The sequence below is a fragment of the Leptosomus discolor genome, chromosome 9, assembly GCF_034619465.1.
Source record: "Leptosomus discolor isolate bLepDis1 chromosome 9, bLepDis1.hap2, whole genome shotgun sequence".
In the NCBI taxonomy this organism is placed as follows: Eukaryota; Metazoa; Chordata; class Aves; order Leptosomiformes; family Leptosomidae; genus Leptosomus; species Leptosomus discolor.
Genome location: NC_141399.1, coordinates 42,033,455 through 42,052,001, shown reverse-complemented (window position 1 = coordinate 42,052,001; position 18,547 = coordinate 42,033,455). Strand labels below are relative to the sequence as shown.

At 52.3% G+C, this 18,547-nt stretch overlaps 2 protein-coding genes across 8 annotated transcripts in view; one reads left to right on the top strand and one right to left on the bottom strand.

The window, feature by feature from the left end:
- Window positions 1–384: 384 nt before the first annotated feature.
- Window positions 385–1,395, bottom strand: SOWAHD (sosondowah ankyrin repeat domain family member D). Its single transcript, XM_086470454.1, has one exon. It carries the CDS (start codon window positions 1,393–1,395, stop codon window positions 385–387), a length of 1,011 nt encoding a protein of 336 aa, XP_086326580.1.
- Window positions 1,396–4,194: 2,799 nt separating this feature from the next.
- SEPTIN6 (septin 6) overlaps window positions 4,195–18,547 on the top strand; it is a 33,533-nt gene continuing 19,180 nt past the window's right edge. For 5 of the 7 annotated variants that reach the window (XM_086470445.1, XM_086470443.1, XM_086470444.1 and 2 more), the window contains exons 1-2: window positions 4,195–4,227; window positions 11,204–11,318. In XM_086470445.1, the coding sequence (XP_086326571.1) occupies window positions 4,201–4,227; window positions 11,204–11,318 (142 nt within the window). In that variant the 5' untranslated portion in view covers window positions 4,195–4,200. Of the gene's footprint in view, window positions 4,234–8,003; window positions 8,007–11,203; window positions 11,319–18,547 lie in introns of all 7 variants that reach the window. The other 2 variants (XM_086470449.1, XM_086470448.1) reach the window with 2 other exon arrangements.

Sequence of the window (18,547 nt, the reverse complement as noted above, 5' to 3'; positions counted from 1 at the left end):
GGGTCAGCATTCTCCCACGGGCACACGGGGTGTCAGAGAAGCAGCTCCCTGCAGCAGGGCTGGCACGTGAGCCCCCACCATGGGGCTCTGCTGGGCTGCAGCAGTGAGTCCCCATCAGCAGGGGCAGGGGCGCAAAACCCCCTCTGGAGACAGGCAGATTTTGGAAGGGCTGTCCCTAGGCAGTGCTCCCAGTGGCCAAAGTTGCTCCATACACACACCAGCACAGCCCCAGAAGACACAGGGTGGCCATGGTGCCTCCCATGCAGGGGGTTAATCCCCACTTGGCCGATTTTGAGCACCAGCCCTCGCCAAGTTCCCAGCTCCCTGCAGGCTCTTCCAGCTGCTATTCAGAGCGAGTTTGCAGGCAAATGGGCCAGGGGAGCTTCAGCGCTCTTGGAAGAAAGGAAATGCCTGTCTGACAAAGGCCCGGAGGGTCGAGAGGCTCCAGGAGCGCTGGGCTTTCCCCTTGGCCCCGGAGTCCACACAGTCCCGCTCTGCCCTGGCCTCGCTGGATGACTTACTGTTGTTGTTGGTGTTGTGAGAGCGCAGCTGGACCAAGTCCTCCTCCAAAGCCCCTGCCAGCTCCTTCAGCTCCCTGGAGGTGTCTGCCTTCAGGTACTGCCAAGCCTTGCGCCCATTGTGGTCCCTGCAGCTGGTGTCCGCCCCGTAAGCTCCCACCAGCACTTTGATGAGCAGCTCGTGTCCCTGCAGGGCGGCCAGGTGCAAGGGGGTGAGCCCACCGCTGGTCGTGGGGATGTTCACGTTGACAGGATAGCCCTTCTTCTGGGCGTGGGAGATGACCTGAATGAAGCTCTCATGGTGGCCATGTTTTGCAAGCCAGTGGAGAGCGGTGAAGCCTGTCACAAAGTCTTTCCTGGTCAGCAGGCTGGGATCCAGGTCCAGCAGCCTGATGATGTTGTCTGCATCGCCCTGGGCCACCGTCAGCAGCCACTCATGCTCCAGGGGATCCAAGGCAAAGGACAGCACCTCGGGGCTCTGCTCGGCCTTCTGCTCTTGGTGCGGCCCTGCGAGGAGACTGCTGCCGTTGAATGTCTTCTGAGCGGTGGCAAACCGCACGGTGCTGCCAGGGCTATTGCTCTGCAGGAGGATTTCCTTCAGCTCCTTCCTCCGGGTACTGCCGGGGCCGATGGAGAGCCGGCCTGCAGCCCTACCCCAGCTCCCCAGGCCCTGGCTGGCCCGACTGACGCTCCTGTTGGTGTCCGTCTTCTGCAGCGGATAGAAATGCTCCCTGCTCCCTGTGGTGGCTGGCCAGAGATGGGACCTGCGGGTTAGGCTCCCCGTTTGTGGCTGGGCGGCTTCCAGGAAGGCGAATGTCCGGGCGATGCCAGCTACCCTCTGCTCCGCCGAGCCCTGCTCCCGCTCCCACCGGGCCATGGCGGTGCTCCCGCGGGGCTGGCCGGCAGCCCGCTCCCCGGCGGGGGCGCAGCTCACAGCTCGCACTCCCCAGGTCTCACCCCACGCTTCCTGCCCCAACGTTGGCGAAGGAGGAACCGACTCGGCACGGCGAAGGAGGAACCGACTCTGCACGGCGGGAGGCCACGCCGGGCACGGCGGTGGATCCGTGGCGCTGCCGCGCTGCCGGGGCGGTGCAGGCGACCTTTGGTCACGCTGCGGCTGCGGCTGGGCGCCGGGCACGGCCGCAGCCACGGGCCGTCCGCCCCCCTGGGCCCCACTCGCCTGCAACGTCGCGGAGGGAGAGCGGCCAGGCATGCGGGGGTCCTGGGGAGCAGCGGCACCGCTGGGGCGGGTGGAGGTGGGGGGTTCTGGGCAGCCTGATGCTGGTGTTATAGAAGAAATCTGATTGACTGTGTTCTCTCTGAAGAGTCTCGTTTAGCATTAGTGGCTCAGCATTAGCAGCTAAAGCAGCTGAAGCCTTAGGCCGCAAGAGCTGTCCAAGCGTAAACTTCTGCTAGAACTGCTGCTAAGAAATCACTGAATTCAGCGGATACGAGTGGAATGAATCAGATAAGGACCAAGGAGACAATTCCAAGAGAACCAAGTAACTTCAGAAGGCGGCCAGCCCAGCAACAGTGAAATCCAGTAAGAAATCAAGATACCACCAGAATTAAGTGATTGGACTTGGGGATCAGGTGATGGGTGGAACGGGTATAACTGGGAGGCATAAGTTGGGGTAGGGGACCCTCTCTGCAGACACCCAGCTCAAGCTGTAACCAAAGAACTAATAAAAGACTTAAGTGGAAACCTTCGCTCGGACTTGGCATTCTCAGCAGGATCCTAGGGTCAGACCCTGTTACAGTGGCTGGGATGTGTAAATCTGTAACAGTGGTCCCGGGGACAGCCCAAAGCCCCCCGGTGTCTTGCCACGTCACCTGCCTTACAGCCCCCACCATTGCAATGCAGCTTCTTGGTGCTGTGCTCAGGAAGGCCGAGGTTACTGCCCCAAGGGGCCGCTTTCCCAGTCGCTGATGGGTCTCCATGCTATAACGGAGATCCAGCCTGGGGTGGTGTTTTGGGTCCCTTGCCACCCGATGTTTCAGCCTGGCAGCATTTTGGCTGCCTTCTCTCACTGTGTTTCACTTCCCAGCAAGGCCCCATGCCCAGTGTTGGCAGCTGCAGCCACCAGTGGCTTATACCCTAATTTTATTAGGAATCAGGAAAAAGTCCTCTGCCTCTAAAGCTCCCAGTCCTGTTTCTCCTATGGCCTTTCTTATCTGTGACTCTTCAGAGACCTGTAGTGTGGCTGAACCGTCACCAGGTGGTTTTGTGGCTGGTCAGGCAGCTAAGGTCCACGCCAGCCCCTTCAATCCTTTTTCTTTGCCTTCCCTAAGCTGTAGCCCTGCTCCAACCTGCCCTGGGCTGGTTGCCTGCCCTCAGGGGAGCTTTGCCTGTCTCCAACCACTTGGACCAGTTTTTCTGGGATGCATGGGGAGCTGGTGTCATCCCATAAAGCCCAAATGACTGGTGGTGAAAACATAATTGTCCCCTTGCTCCCTTTCTGGCACTGCCAGGTTTCGTCACTGGATGTTGGTGGCTTCTGTGGGCTCAGGGAGGCAGAGAACTTGACCCACAGAACTGTGGGATCCTGGGGAATGGTTTAAAACACTTGTTGGGTGGCAGCTGGGGAAAACGAGGTGCTGCTTTGGGGGAATGAGGGCACTGATGGTACAAAGCAAAGCACCCACTTAGGGCCACCCTGGTCATGCCTGCATTAGGGACTCGTCACACTGGTGAGCTCTGACCAGGCTAAAACTGAAGTGCCAACCTTGGGGGCTTTACTCAGGGCTCCCAAGGGCCGGGAAAGTTATTTGCTCCGGGTAAGGACCGAGTTTCTGCTCTCTCAGCCTCTATTTGATGCTAGTGCTGGCATCAAATGAAGGGGAACCCAACTGGCACCAGCTACACCCTCAAAGTAGCAGAGGGGCTTATCCAGCCCCTGCCCGCCCAGCCAGGCTGCAGCGAAGGGCCGAGGGGGGCCAGGGAAGGGGCTGTACTGCCACTGGACGAGAAATTGGCACGAATACCAGCAAACGGCTTCCTAGGCGAGGTAAACCATCCCGACGGACCTCAGTGCACAGTTGTTTTAATTTCAATAGCGACCTCAGACCCTTAGTCCCAAGCCATAAACTCCAGCCCAGCCCCGGGCAGGTGCGCGGCCCGCGCTACCGGAGAGCCCCCAGGGCGGTCGGGCGGGGTCCCCCCGGGCCTGCCCTGAGGAACTCCGTGCTGGGCGCGGTCAGGGGCCGGAGAAGGCCGCGGTGGCGGGCAGGGCGCGGCCGAGCTGCAGGCAGCGACCCGCCGGACAGCCCGCGGGCCTACCGGAGGGGGGGGGGGGGGGGGGGGGTCTGGGGGCCGCGGAGCCGCTGATCGGGGGCGCCGCTCGCCGCCGGCCGCCTCAGCCCGCCGAGCCCCGCGCCCCGCCACACTGCGGCCACGGCCCCGCCCGCAGCCCGGGCTGCACCATCGCGGGAGGCGCGGGGGGGGAGGACACACACACGACACACTTGCAGCCCCGCACCTCCCGGAGAGGGACGGAGGCGGGAGCGGCGGGACGGAGCCGGGCGGGGCTGGGGCGCTGAAGCGGGGCGGAGCGAGGGGACGGTGGCGCGGGGCTGGGCGGGGCCGGGGCGCGGTGGGTCCCCCCCCCACGCGCGGCGTCGCGGTGGGCGCGCCCGGAGCCGCGCGCTCGGCCGGGGCGGGCCCTGTGGCGGGCTCGTAGCGATGGCGGCGGCCGAGGTGGCGCGGCAGGTGAGAGCGGGCGCCGGGCGCCGGCGGCGGCGACGGCTTCGTGCGGGCCGGGCACGGCCAGGACGGCGGGTGGGAGCGCCTGGCGGGGCCGGGGCGGGTAGGGCCGAGCCGAGCCGGGCCGGGTCAGGTCAGGGTGCGCTGGGCGGGGCGCGGGCTGTGGGGGCACCGGCCTGAGGCCTCCCGCGGGCTCCGGGGCTCGGCCCGGGAGGGCGGCGGCCTCCCGGGGGCGGGGGTCGGGGTTTGAGGGCCGCTCTGAGGGGAGCCGAGGTTGCCTGGGGGAGGGGAGGTTTGGGGTCCTCCCCGCTGGCTGCGGAGCAGCAGCCCGGCCCGGCGACCTTGGGCCGCCCGCACCAGGGTGGGCCCGGGGGTCCTGCCCTGCCCTGCCCGTCTTTCCGTCCCTGGGCCCCGTGGCGGCCTCAGAGAGACCCGCAGCGCAGCTTGGTGCTGGCCGGACTGCCGTGCTGGGGAGGCCTCATCCTGCACCCTTACCCTGCGCTGGAGGCTAGGCCAGGGTGTGGTAGTGGGTGAAGCGCTCCTTGGCATCCCCACGGATGGAGGGGGTGCTCCAGGGATGCTGTTCTCCTCCCAAAGAAACCGTCAGCCCGTGCTCGTTAGTGCGTGATGCCGGAAAGGATGTCAGTCCGGCACCGTGTGCCGCGGAGGAGCCGCGGGAGCCCGCGCTGAACATCGGCACCGCATCCTCGCTGCGCTTTGTCCCCGAGGGTCCCCCCGCGGTGTCGTCCCCGGCTGCCCACGGCACACGCCAGCCGCCGCCGCTGCTCGCCTGCCTTCCTAGCGCGGCGCAGAGCTCTGCATGCCTGCGGAGAATTATCCAGAAGAGGAACAGAGGGAGTTGAGCCACCTCTGCGTTCGTTAGAGAAACGCTAAGGAGGCATCTGTAACGTGTTTGCACGCGGATGCGTTTTGTCTGTCATTTGATGGGCTTCCAACTTTTGTGTCTGTGCGTTGGTACAGGGATAATACTTGAGATGAGTGCTTGCTGTTTTGTCTTCAAAGCAGTGGGTTTTAGCTTGGACCCAGTCTTGTTGAACGGGTAGATGTAGCCACTCCTTGCCAGTTTGTGATGTTATTTCCTCCTGGACATACCCAGTGCCTTGTATGTGACTGCCAAGGTATGTAAAGTGACTCACTTGCTCCCCTGTGTTTTAAAGAAATTGAGCGTTAGGCTTTCCTAAGATAACGTGCAGGAGTTTCAGACATCTGCTAGTGGCCTGGAATGAGTTATGATACAGTACAGCCTCTCTTGGGAGGCAAAAGGGAAAGCTAGCTGTGAGGAGGACATGAAATTAGTGTGCTGTAAATTGAATATGTCTTTGTCCGGACAGATGACTTGTCAGTCCAGGTCTTGGGCATCCGGCCGTGGTTCGTGGAGCAGTTGGCTGTAATATCTTGGCGATGCAGAGGGCTGCTCTGTGTGTGCCGACAAGGTTAAACACGTGCAAGAGCTGGGGCTGGCTATGTGGGGGAGTTGGGGTCACCACCCTGCCTCTGTCCCAGCAAACGCTAGATCTAAACTTGCATTTATTGTGGAGACGGTCAGTGAAACCCCCTCCTCTCTGGGCGGGCAGGGTGGCCCCTTCACCACCGAGCTGAGGCGCCTTTCCTGTCCTCTGCCGGCATGGAGGGTGCAGGGTTTAAATACTGAGACCCCCAGGGGATGTGTCCCCCCTGCTCCCCGTGGGTGGAGGACGGGTGCAGAGGACTGTCTTGCTGGGCACTAACTCTCAATCTCTGTAGTACAGGTCAGAAAAATCATTAAGACTGCTGTTATAGATATGTATTTTTTAATTGCTAGAGGAGACTTCTCCTGGGAACGTATCCAGGCAGCGTGATGTTTCTGCAGCCCTTTGGCAGGGGCATAAAGAAATGCAATCTTAAGAGCTGTCAGAATCTGAGATTTCGGAAGCGCTTGACCGTATGTGAATGTTGAATGGCTGAATGATGCAATGCGCCTGAAGTGGGTGGTCAATGGTCAGGAGCTTTGGTGAGATGTTTCTTGCTTTCCATGGTGGCTGATTCAGAACTATTTGTCTCCCACTCTTCTGTTGTTTTGCTTTTATGTGCATCCTGACAATTTGTTATCAGCTGAGCAAGGCAAAGAAATAGAGTCTTTGTCTACACTTTACTTTCCTGCTTTGCATTTATCTCGTGGAGGATGTTTATACTGTCTGCTGGATAATTCTCTCATTGCATATGAGAATTACACGCTTGTGCAAGTGGGAGGTAATTGGTACAAGTGTTGCTCTAATTTGCTGTTTAATCAGAGCCAAATGCAGTGTGGGGAAGTGGATGCCATAACGCCGAGGTCATGAGAAGGGAACTGATGATGTTCTGGCTTAAAAGATAATGTGAAGAACTGTGGGGTGGAAACCTGAATTCAGGTTCTGCCTTGCTTTGCCATTTGACATTTGGCTTCTTGTGCAAGAGTTGCCTCAGGTGTAGGGGTTAACCTCCCGGGTGGCAGAGGCGCAGGGGAGGGGCTGCTATGAGCATCAGGATCGGTGGTGGAGCTCTGTGAACAGTCACTTGATTTGTTTTTGTTGAGGGATGGTGCTGTTGTGTTTCTTGTGGCCATTTGGAAATCCTCCGAAGGGAGTCTCCAAGGCCTCGGCGTGTGAAGTGATTCCTGTCTGGGGAGAGGTGGGAAGTTGTGTCGGAAGTACTAAGTGTGAGCTGTCAGTGTCCTAAACAGAAACACTCTTTTCAATCAAATGCAGAAGTAGTATTGTACTGCAGTCTTTGGGAGCGTTTTCTTGTGTGGGCCTCGTTTGGACATGGGTCCCTTGGGTTCAGAGCTGTAGCGTTCTTTATTTGCTGTGCTCTACTTGAATATCGCCAAGTGGACGCTTTTCCTTTACTGTGGTGTCCTTTTTCATAGCTCCTTTAGTCCAGGCCACCAGAAATTGTCCTGAATACAGAGCATTGGCATTGGAATAAGCAGCACCATTGCATGTCTGGGGGAGGATGCTCTGCTTTATCTCCACAGTGCAGTAACGGCCTCTCAGGGCTCCGAGGACACCACGAGGTGACAGCGCTGTACCTATGTGTCATGTAAAGCAGATCAAGGCAGAGATGCACATTCATCGAGGTTTTCCTCTGATCATTTTTTTGCATCACGAAGACCCTGGAGTGATTCAAACACCTGGAGTCTAAGTCTTGCCCGTTTAATGTAAAGAATTATTTTAATGGGCAGTGCTTTCAGGCTTGGGGTCGCTTATTATAACATCTCTGGTTTTTCCATACATTTCTGGTAGTTCTCAGTAAGAATTAAGAGTAGGCAGTGGGGGGTTCTGTGGCATGGAGAAGCCCTAACAAAAGGTGTGTAAATCCTGCAAAGACAGGGAAAAAATAAAAGCTTGGCTGCTCCTTACTCTCACTCTGCAATAGCCCCGCCTGGTAATGCAGCAAGAGAGCGTGTTGCTCTTTTTGTTCTTTTAGTCTTGTTTGTGGCAAACACGCTTTGCTTCCTTCCAAACAACAGCCCATTCTGTCCTAGGAGGGGATCACTCTGTGTGTATGGGGAAAAAAAAGGCGTCTGGTATCTCGGTGTGGTGCCAGTGTTCACACTGGCTTCCCAGAGATCCCATCTTTGTCTTCGTTCCAAGAGGATGCTAACTTTAAAATAGAGAGTGTGGAAGGGCTCTGAGGCATCCAGCGCTCACTGATGCTCATGGAAAAAGCCTTCACGCAGACAATAGTTAAACCTTGCTTACCATGTGGATACCTCTTTATGCATTTTAAATTTGACCTGAAAGGTTGTTTTTGAAGATAAATAATGGAAGACAGCTCTTGAATACTCTTTCAGCAAAAAGCTTATAAGCTTAACGTATTCTCCTTCAGTTTTGAACAAGGTAATCCAAATCTACATGTAATGTACAGGCAGGATGACTAATCGCTGTGCTCATATGTTGTTTATGATGATGCTGTTTATATATAGCAGCGTTCTGGATACAGAGACACCACTTAGTGCATGAAGACTGGTAACTTGCACTGTTTCTTGGTGCATCGGATAAAAAAAATGTTACTTTTCTCTCCGCAGGTTTGGTAATTGCGGACAACTTTCTGATGTGTGTCAAAACCAGTCTGGCCTTAAAACATTATTTCTTTTTTTTTTTTTTCTCCACTGCATCTGATCTGTTGATGCCTTGGCCAAGCTAGCTTTGGATTTTTAGGCAGAGTAGCAGAGTATACCTCGTGGCTGCGTACTTAACATGAAGGCTCAGCTGCTGTGACTGGAGATCAGATTTTGCATTACTTATTTCCTGGCCTGTAGCAGATGTGAAGTGTGGTTTAACTGCATTATAAAACCACAGGTGACTAGAAAAAGAGGCTACAGGAAATGACTTGCAGGCTGAATTCTGTGCGATGGTAAATGGCTCCTCTCAGCCGAGAGTGGCTTAACTTCTACCGTTTATTTTGTTCCATCTGGATCACACTTATATTTAGGGATGAGGAGAAGGTTTGTTCTTAATGAGAGCCTACACTCCTGCCCACACTTCCTGGGGAGGGTAGTGTTCAAACAGTCTTCCAACAGTGCAGTTTTAAGGCTGAATATTAAAAATACCCTTGATATTTCTCCTTCCCCAGGAGCAGTCTGCCTGTAGTTCTCTCTTGCACCTTTGCGGACTCTGTCCTTCCATCTGTTCTTCACCGGGGCCGTGGTGCTCTCACTGCAGATCAACGTGGCCATGAGATACCCCAGTGCTGGGTTTTTATTTTTATGAAGCAGTTTAGGAGGGTTTAGGTGTGCTGTCACAAAATCTGCATGCCTGATGGTCTGCATTTCTTCTGCTTTAGCTGTTTGTGAATTATTTGGCCTTGGAGCTGCATCTTCAGAATGCAGAAACAGAGTCAGCTGGAGTGCCTTCCCCATGAACATGTCCTTTGGAGGCAAGGTGCTCAGGAATTAATAAAGCGCCATATTTGGTGAACATCTTGGCAGGAAGAGTCAGACTAATACACAAAATATGGCTAAGGGGAAACATATTTACGCAACACAGAGTGGTAAATATGGTTAATGGCTGAAGTGTATTTGGAGCCTCGCATTTGGGAAAAAAAACCCACACCAGTGAAACAGTAACAAGGCAAGTAATTGTGCTCTAACAGGCTACTGTAGTAAGTGCAGTCCTTGGGGATGTTTTCCTAGCCTAAAATACCATTGCCATTAACAGAAGAGGGAAAACCTCCATGCCTGTCCCTATAAACAGGCTTTCAAGATATGTGAAAGCATGATCCTGAAAGAATAAGTTAAAAATTACACCCTATAAACTATTGCCTTTTGGCTGTAGCATTTCTTGCAAACTGATGGTGTCCCTGAAAGGCCAGAGGGGAATTTTCTGTATTTGACACTAAAATATGTTGTTAAGAACAGCCTTTGCTCCAGAGAGGGAAATACCTTTTTTGGGGGCTGGAGGAGGGGAACTTTCTAGTACACACAAATACGTGTGGTTAGCAATGACTCTCCGTTTCGCGTGATGCCATTTCCGAGGTTGAACCTTGCTTGTAGTTAACACTGTCTGCGGTGGGGGCTTGGGACGCAGAGCACTTTGGCGTACCCAGGACTTCGTGCAGTGGCCAGGTGAAAATTTCTGACCCCCCCTCCAGAAGCAAGGGGCTGTGCTGGGTGGGGAGCATTGTGTGAGCAGCAGCTGGAGCTCGAGTTTGGCATTTCTGCTTCCCAGGGCAGAAGGGGGATGCCTGCTCCGGGAGACTGGGTTAATGGTGTCAGGCACAGGAGAGGGCAGGGCGTGGGAGCAGCTTCTCATGAAGTCATTTGGGTGGCTGGACAGGAGCAGTCCATGCCCCCAAACAGGCACGTTTGGGTACGCCTGCTCCCAAAGCCCTGTGCAGGTTTCCTTCTGATGGGGCTATGTGGTTATGAGCAGCTCAGTTCTGGACACTTTTGTTCAGTTCCTAGCTTTGAAAGATACGCTCTGAAGCTCAGATAGCTACACCCAGAACTGGAGAAGACCTGCTACCTTGCATGATCTGGCCACCTGCCTGTGCGAGCGTCTTCCTTGCAGCTTCCTTCAATGATCCTTGATTTTCTAGTGTTAATGGCCGTTTCACAGAGTTGGACAGACTCCTGTTTGCAGTTTGAGATTTTAATCTTTGTAACAATATGGAAGATATTGCTGTGTTTGGTGGCTTGAAGACTGTATTCTCTGCTGTTTCTGTGCTACAGCACTTGAGCTTTGCAGAGGCAGTGTGTTTGGGTTGTTGAATTACTAGATGTAGGTTCAGTTTTCTGAATTGTTTCTAGCTAGTTTCTATAATTCCAGCTGTGAATGTGAGTTACATGTGAATTGTAATAGGCTTATAGGAGGAGGCATCATTTAGGGAATCATAGCATGGTTTGAGTTGGAAGGGACCCTAAAGATCATCTAGTTCCAACCCCCTGCCATGGGCAGGGACACTTTCCACTAGACCAGGTTGCTCCAAGCCCCGTCCAGCCTGGTCTTGAACACTGCCAGGGAGGGGGCAGCCACAGCTTCTCTGGGCAACCTGTGCCAGTGTCTCACCACCCTCCCAGTGAAGAGTTTCTTCCTAATAGCTAATCTAAATCTCCCCTCTTTCAGTTTAGTGTGTCTTTAATACATTCCTTTACACAGGGGATTCTTTTTGTTTCAGTATAAGGTGAGACTTGAGTGTCCACATCATTTCTCAAGAAACAAACATTTAGCTGCCTCTTTATTTCAGCAGCTGTGTTTGGGTATGTTTTACACAGTTTAATATTTTTCTGACAGGGCTACCTTCTTATGTGTGGCAAATGAAATGTTCTGTTTGTGCTGTCTGGGTTTGTTTTGGAGAAGAGGGAAGCACACTGACATGATTTACAGTATACGTGCAAATCTCTGCTTGGACTGTGCAGTTGATTCTGCTTGGGAGGTCTTAAGGCTTTATACAGCTAAGCGTGTTTGCTTGAAAATGACACAACTGTTTCATTGTATTTCAGGGTGAAGGCTGTCGTACTGTCCCACTTTCTGGACACGTAGGATTTGACAGTTTGCCTGACCAGCTGGTTAATAAGTCAGTTAATCATGGGTTTTGTTTCAACATCCTGTGTGTGGGTGAGTATTTCCATTTTGGGAAGTTCTGTTGCTGAAAAGGGCTTCTCTGCAGCTGGATGTAGCTTGTAGGTGACAGTATTAACAAGGTAGTTTTGATTTAAATTTCCCCAACTGTTCTGTCTGTTTTCAGTAACAAGGTTTACTGATGCCCTGGGAAATCCCTGCTGGGGTTATGCAGTATGGCTTTCTACCAAGCAGTGAACCATAGAAATAAAATGCTTGAAATCCCAGGCTTTTATTATGATTTTTATATTCCAAGTATGTTTGAACTTCATGTTTTTAAAAGAAAATAGGTACTCATGCCAGAGAACTTTGTTCTGAAGTCTTGTTTGGTGAGGTATTGAGTTATTACTATAATTATTTTAACAAAATACCAGTCATGCTCCTCTTAAATCACTAAAACCTATTTTTTTTTCTCCTCCCTTCTGTGCATGCTTGAATTAAAATAGTGTCTGGCCAAGCCTTAACTGGTCAGACAATTATCCAAGCTGCCATGTCGTATGGAACTCGGTTGGGGCCTGGCGCTGTAGTAGGACTTGGTGTCTGTCCCTGCAGCGTCGGCCCATCTCACATGTCTTCCCCAGGGTTAGGATCCCAAGTCCCCCCTCAGAGGCATTCCTAAGTAACAGGTAAAATCTTGTGTGGCTTTGGTACAGTAGTTTGGTAAGGTGGATAAAGAAGTTAATAATAGGGCATTAATAATTGTCTGGTAGGACAAATAATTTGGTTTACTGACGCCAGTGCCCTGCCTCTGGGAGCAGGAGGTAAGTGTGTGGCCATGGCTGCTCAAAGTAAGCCCTCTCTGCAGCTGCTCCCAGCAGTGCTTGGCGTGACATGGGGGAGAGCTGCAGCTGTGGATACCTTCTGGTCACTCATCTTAGCTGGTGATCAGCTCTGCACCCGCACAAAGGTTGTCTGTCCTCTCCTGTGAGAGATCCATCTCATGGTGTGGACCTGGTGTTTGCCCAGGACAGGGTTAAGTCTGAGATGAAAGGAGTAGAGTGAGGAGAGGGGAGCTGAGCCCTGTTAAATGGAGCTGAGAAGAAAACTTTCCCTGACAATGGCATTCCTATGAGATGATAAACTTTGCTGACAAGTGGAGGTCACTGTCAGGCTGAGTCGCTAGGTGATTTCCACAGTACGTGAATGTGATATGACCTAGTGAAACACTTGTCCCAAAGATTGAAGTCTTTAAGTATTTCATTTTGCACTTACTGGGCTGCTGTATTTTTTTTCTGCAAGTTGTAGGTGTAGCAGTGGATGCCTCCTGTGTTATATGTCCACTTTGATGTGTGGATGGAGTTGAATGCCTCTACTCTCCTCCTTGCAGGACAGAAATGGAATGGATTAATCGCTTGTTGATCCGAATAACAAGGACTCACCAAGATCAATGCGCATTAGTTATTAATGCTAGTCTTTTATGAATAGTAAATGACACAGACATGGTCAATCTTGAAATAAAGAAACTTTATAGAAATATTTAATAAGCTTCATTAGAAAGAGACCTGCAAATCTGGAGTTGAGGAGGTCAGGCTTTAAAATGTCTTTTAAGAGTTGTCTGGGGCCTCTGCTAACTTGTGGTAACGAAGTTAAACTGTTAAACATCCTGGAGAAAGAAAACAAAAAAGTCCCAGAGTCCATCTGTCATTTATTCTGTTGGGTCTCACTTGTACAGCAGGAGTTTGGAGTGAAAAATTGCAAGAACAGGGAGCAAGTGAGTGTTGGAGCCAGCGAACAAATAAACTGATCCCATAGTCAGGCCACTAAGCAAGACAGAAAGACACTTCATTGCCCCCCATTTTTCAGCTGTGTGTGGCATCTGTTGGAGGAAAAATCCAATGACAATTTTGCTCTGCGCCATACTGGATCTGAGCCACCGATTCCTCCAGCTCCCGGTGAAGGAGCCAAGGAAAGCTTCAGAAATGACTCTCAGCAGCACGTCTAGAGTGGAGCAATTTTTAGTTCTTCTCATGCTGAAAGCTGTCTTCCCTTTGAGAGTAGAGCCAAAGATAGAATAAATGAACAAACCTTTCCTAAGTAGTTAGGGGTTGTGGATGGCTTCTCTGATATTTTATTCCTCAGCACAACTGTTTTCTTCCTAAAGCTTCTGTGATTCTGAATTTTAGTTGCCCTTTAGTTCAGTGCAAAGGCTGGAGAAGTATTTAATGGCTGAGACCTTCTGTGCTGACTATATTTCTCAAGTGAGATGGGGGAAAGAAAGAGGAAGACTGGGCTGACATTTTTAAATTAAACTTTCTCAGTTTTGGCCAGGGTAGATTATTGTTGCATTAGACTAGTATCCCATTATAAGCAGGAGTTTCCCCCTTCCTCTCTCCTGGGATTTGCAGGGCAATTTGCTCTAACCAGCCTATTCATGCAAAAGAAATGGCTGTTTTATGGCAGAAATACCTTCTCTTTTCCCAGGGGCTTTACCACAACTGCTTGAGGTCTCACTCCACACGAGTGAGCCCCTCGGTGCGCGGGAGCTCTCACCGGCTGAGGGAAGGAGGGATGTGCACAGATTTCCTCATGCAGAGCTGCCGTCTGCTCTCCAGCAGGCAGCTTTCTGTGGAGTGATGAGCTGTACAGCCTGGAATTTGCTCAACGGTTGTTTTTGTGGTCACTGGTGCAACCAGCTGAGGAGAGAACAGGGTTTCTCCAACCGAAAAGCCATTGGTCTCCTCAGCCCTCTCCTTCCCCCTCGCCGCTGGTCCCCTGGGGTGGACGGTGGCAGCTGGGAGCTGGGTAGTCCTCTGAGATGCTTCAGTATTTTCTGTGAGCCCATGTTGCTCCCCTTGCCCCCACAGCCCAGCCTTTGCCTTGTGGTGGGTGAATTGCACGGGGTCTCCGTACGCCTGTCAGATGAAAAGAACTATTTTTTCCTCTCTGTGAGAGGTGGCCTTATCAGGCTGAGCTGCCTCAGGGCTTGTCTCAACAAACCTGCTACATTGGATTAGCTCCCATTTCTTCACATGAAAGGGCCGTGCATGCGTATACATTTTCTTTAGGATTGAATTATTTGGTAGCTGGAGCCACGGTTGTTAATCTCCTGAAGGACAGGTGTTGCTCTCTTGTGAAAGGGTGCTCTCGTGAAAGCTGCTCCATTCCTTTGAACTGGGAAACATTCTGAGGGCTCCTCTATCCACCAACAGAGTCGATTGAGAATGATATGACTGGGACCTCTTAAATCCTGGGTGATGTGAAGAAGGGGGCCAGCGAGCAGTTGTTTGTTTTACTTAACATGTACTAGGGAAAAGCAAATTAAATCGCCAGGCACAAAAAAAGAGGTACAGCTTTTGTGGTGTGTAATTCAGCTTACTGCTGTGGCGTGCTTAGGATGCCAAAATTTCTGTGGAAGGAAAAAAGCCATGAAGGTGCATTCAGCACAAAGATACCCATTTTGGTTTGGGAAGCTGGGAGCTTCCAAAGGAGCATTTTCTGTGGGTGCAGCTTCTTCTGTTCCTCCACAGTAGCTGCTGGCCAGTGTTGGAGACAGGTACGGTGACACCTTGCCTCCACCTCTCACCGCAACTCATCTCCATCTCTCCCAGAACAGCTGGTGTTGGGGAGCCCTCGTGTTGCTTGCCTGCACAGTGTGACGTGTCACTTTGCAGTACCGATGTCTGGGTCACTCCTTACAGCGCTGGTGCTTGCTGCTTTTTGGCATGGGCTCTGCCTGGTCACCAGCGGGAGAGCCTCAGATAGTGTGAGCAATGTCCTGCCCAGGCAACACAGGGAGGGCAGCCTTGGCCCAGAGCAGAGGATCTCTGGAGCAGCCGAAGGGAGGAGAGTGTTGCTTGTCCCAGCTGTGTTTTTGCAAGTGGTGCCACTGCTCCATCAGTGAGGGATTTGATGAACCGTTTCCACAGAGCACTGAAGATGCCGTGTGCACGCACAGTTGGAGCAGGGAGTGTGTCTCAGGAGACCGAGAGGAGGTACAGGGAGCCCAGCACAGCATCTCTAGCTTGGCTGTCTGGTGTTAAGAGTGGATGGTACCTTCCGGGCACTGGTATAGGGTTGCTGCATGTCCAGGGCCTGACTGGTGTGGTGTTTCTTGCCATTTTTTTTTTTTTTTTTTTGCACATCTCTGAAAATCGTCAGACTTAACAGCAAGAATCCATCTCTCCATGAAAGGCGCAACGCTACAGCTTTTCAGTAGCTGTCAGAGCTTCCTGGTGCAGAACTCTTAACATTAAAGGTCACCCTTCCTGCCCTGTCCTCCCCGCAGCGGTTTGTCAGCCCTGCTTTGTGAGAGCGGGCGACTGCCGAGTTGCATAACCCTTAAGTACGGTTTTGGAGCTCAAATTACATGTGTGCCTATAAGCCTGACATCAGGAAATAATCTCCCTGCCAAGGACGCCTCTTACTCAGTTTGCGTACACCGCTGCTTTTTCCACAGTAATTCTGCCTCCCTTAATCCCCATTCATTGTTTCTGCTTTTTGGAGAAGATTCCAGTGCTGTCGGCTGGAACAAACACAGACTACTTGTCCTTTTCATCAGACCATCTGTTCCATCTGGGCTCCTGTCCTTACAAGAAGCAATTGGCACCATCTACATCTTCCAGCCAGCAGAAAGTTGCCTCTGTGTGAGGGAGAAACTCCCAGGAGATTCAGAAATCCTCCCTTCTGTCGTTTTGCCCTTGAAAGTGGCAGTGCTCTCTGTGCTCTGGTCATATTTAACACAGCGAAGCACTTTAACATCTTCAGTCTTTTACCATCTCATTTCACTCTGTCAGTGTTGGCATCATGTTTCTTTTAGCTGAGACAGTCACAGAATCACAGAATGGCAGGGGTTGGAAGGGACCTCTGGAGATCATCTAGTCCAACCCCCTGCTAAAGCAGGGTCACCCAGAGCAGGTTGCCCAGGACTGCATCCAGGCGGGTTTGAATGTCTCCAGGGAAGGAGACTCCACAGCCTCCCTGGGCAGCCTGTTCCAGTGCTCTGCCACCCTCAAAGTAAAGAAGTTCTTCCTCATGTTCAGGCGGAACTTCCTGTGCTCCAGTTTGTGCCTGTTGCTCCTTGTCTCATCACTGGGCACCACTGAAAAGAGCCTGGCCCCATCCCCTTGACACCCACCCTTTAGATATTTATAAGCATTGATAAGATCCCTCCTGAGTCTTCTCTTCTCCAAGCTAAAGAGCCCCAGGTCTCCCAGCCTTTCCTTGCAGGAGAGATGCTCCAGTCTCCTCATCATCTTCATAGCCCTCTGCTGGACTCTCTCCAGTGGTTCCCTGTCCCTCTTGAACTGGAGGGCCCAGAACTGGACACAGTACTCTAGATGTGGCCTCACCAGGGCAGAGTAGAGGGGGAGGAGAACCTCCCTTGACCTGCTGGCCACACTCTTCTTAATGCACCCCAGGGTACCATTGGCCTTCTTGGCCACAAAGGCACATTTATGGCTCATGGTTAACTTGTTGTCTACCACAGCTCCCAGGTCCTTCTCTACAGAGCTGCTCTCCAGCAGGTCGACCCCCAGCCTGTACTGGTGCATGGGGTTATTCCTCTCCAAGTCTGGGACCTTACACTTGCCCTTATTGAACCTCATCAGGTTCCTCTCTGCCCAGCTCTCCAGCCTGTCCAGGTCTTGCTGAATGGCAGCACAGCCTTCTGGTGTGTCAAGCCACTGCTCCCAGTTTTGTCATCAGCAAACTTGCTGAGGGTGTGCTCTGTCCCTTCATCCAAGTTGTTGATGAATATGTTGAACAAGACTGGACCCAGTACTGATCCCTGGGGAACACCGCTAGTTACAGGCCTCCATCTAGACTCAGCACCACTGATCACAACCCTCTGAGCTCTGTCCTTCAGCCAGTTCTCAATCCACCTCACTGTCCCCTCATCTAACCCACACTTCCTAAGCTTACCTATGATGATGTGATGGGAGAAAGTGTCAAAAGCCTTGCTGAAGTTGAGGTAGACAACATCCACTGCTCTTCCCTCATCCACCCAGCCAGTCATGCCATCGTAGAAGGCTATCAGGTTAGTCACGCATGATTTCCCCTTGGTGAATCCATGCTGACCACTCCTGATAACCTTCTTTTCCTCCACATGCTTAGAGATAACAGCCAGAATGAGCTGTTCCATGAGCTTTCCAGGGATGGAGGTGAGGCTGACTGGCCTGTAGTTTCCTGGGTCCTCCTTCTTGCCCTTTTTGAAGACTGGTGTGACAATTAGCTTTCCTCCAGTCCTCAAGCACCTCTGCTGTCCTCCAGGACCTTTTGGAGATGATGGAGAGTGGCTTAGCAATAACATCTGCCAGCTCCCTCAGCATTCCTGGGTGCATCCCATTGGAGCCCATGGATTTGTGGGTGTCCAGTTTGCCTAAAAGATCTCTAACCCGATCCACCTTAACCAAAGGGAAGTCTTCCTTTCTCCAGACTTCCTCTCTTACCTTCAGGCCTTGAGATTCCTGAGGGCCAGCCTTAGCGGTAAAGACCGAAGCAGCGAAGGCGTTCAGTAGCTCACCTTCACTGTATCCTCAGTCACCAGGGCACCCACCTCATTCAGTAGTGGGCCCACATTTTCCCTAATCTTCCTTTTGCTACTGATGTGCTTGAAGAAGCCCTCTCTCTTCCTCTCTCTCATTCCTCCCCTCCATTCTCCTCTTCCCTGGCAGGCTTTAATGCTGTGCCGTGTTAGTGGGGTTACACAGCATAGGGATGGCTGTGTCTGCTGGCCAAATGTTTCTGGTGTGCAGCCTTCACGTTTGAGGCACTGTGTTAGTGGCTCGGTGTTTTGTGTTTTAAACGTGAAGTTGTGGGTGTTTGGATGGGCAACTCACACCTATGGAAAAGTGCCTTACCAGCTGAAATCTTCCTCTTCCAAAAGGAAAACCTCAGGGTGTGAACTCAAAGTTGCCTTTGCTGGCCCTGTGTAGCTGGCATGAGATGGAGTATAAAAGCATGTTCTGTCTTAACAATTTGCCTGCATCTCTTACGCACTTCTGCTGGCCCCTCTAACAGTTAAAGTCATTCCTGCAGGAAACAACACTAGACTGATTTAAATTAGCAGTGATTAGCAGTTTCAGGATGTGTTTAAACAATAGTCTTGGCCTCATGCGAACACCTTTCGCCGTAAACAAGGACGGAGGCAGAAACAAGAAGAGGCTTACGGGGTGTTCTCTCTGCCCGCCAGCCAGCGTGATTTGCACGCGACCGTGTGTATGTGCTGCAGAGAGCAGCTCCCTGCCCTGGTTGCCGCTGCTGCTCCCCCGTCACTCTCTCCTGCAGCT

Excerpts from the sequence above, each read along its gene's own strand:
- SOWAHD (XM_086470454.1), bottom strand. The coding sequence starts at position 1,395 with ATGGCCCGGTGGGAGCGGGAGCAGGGCTCGGCGGAGCAGAGGGTAGCT.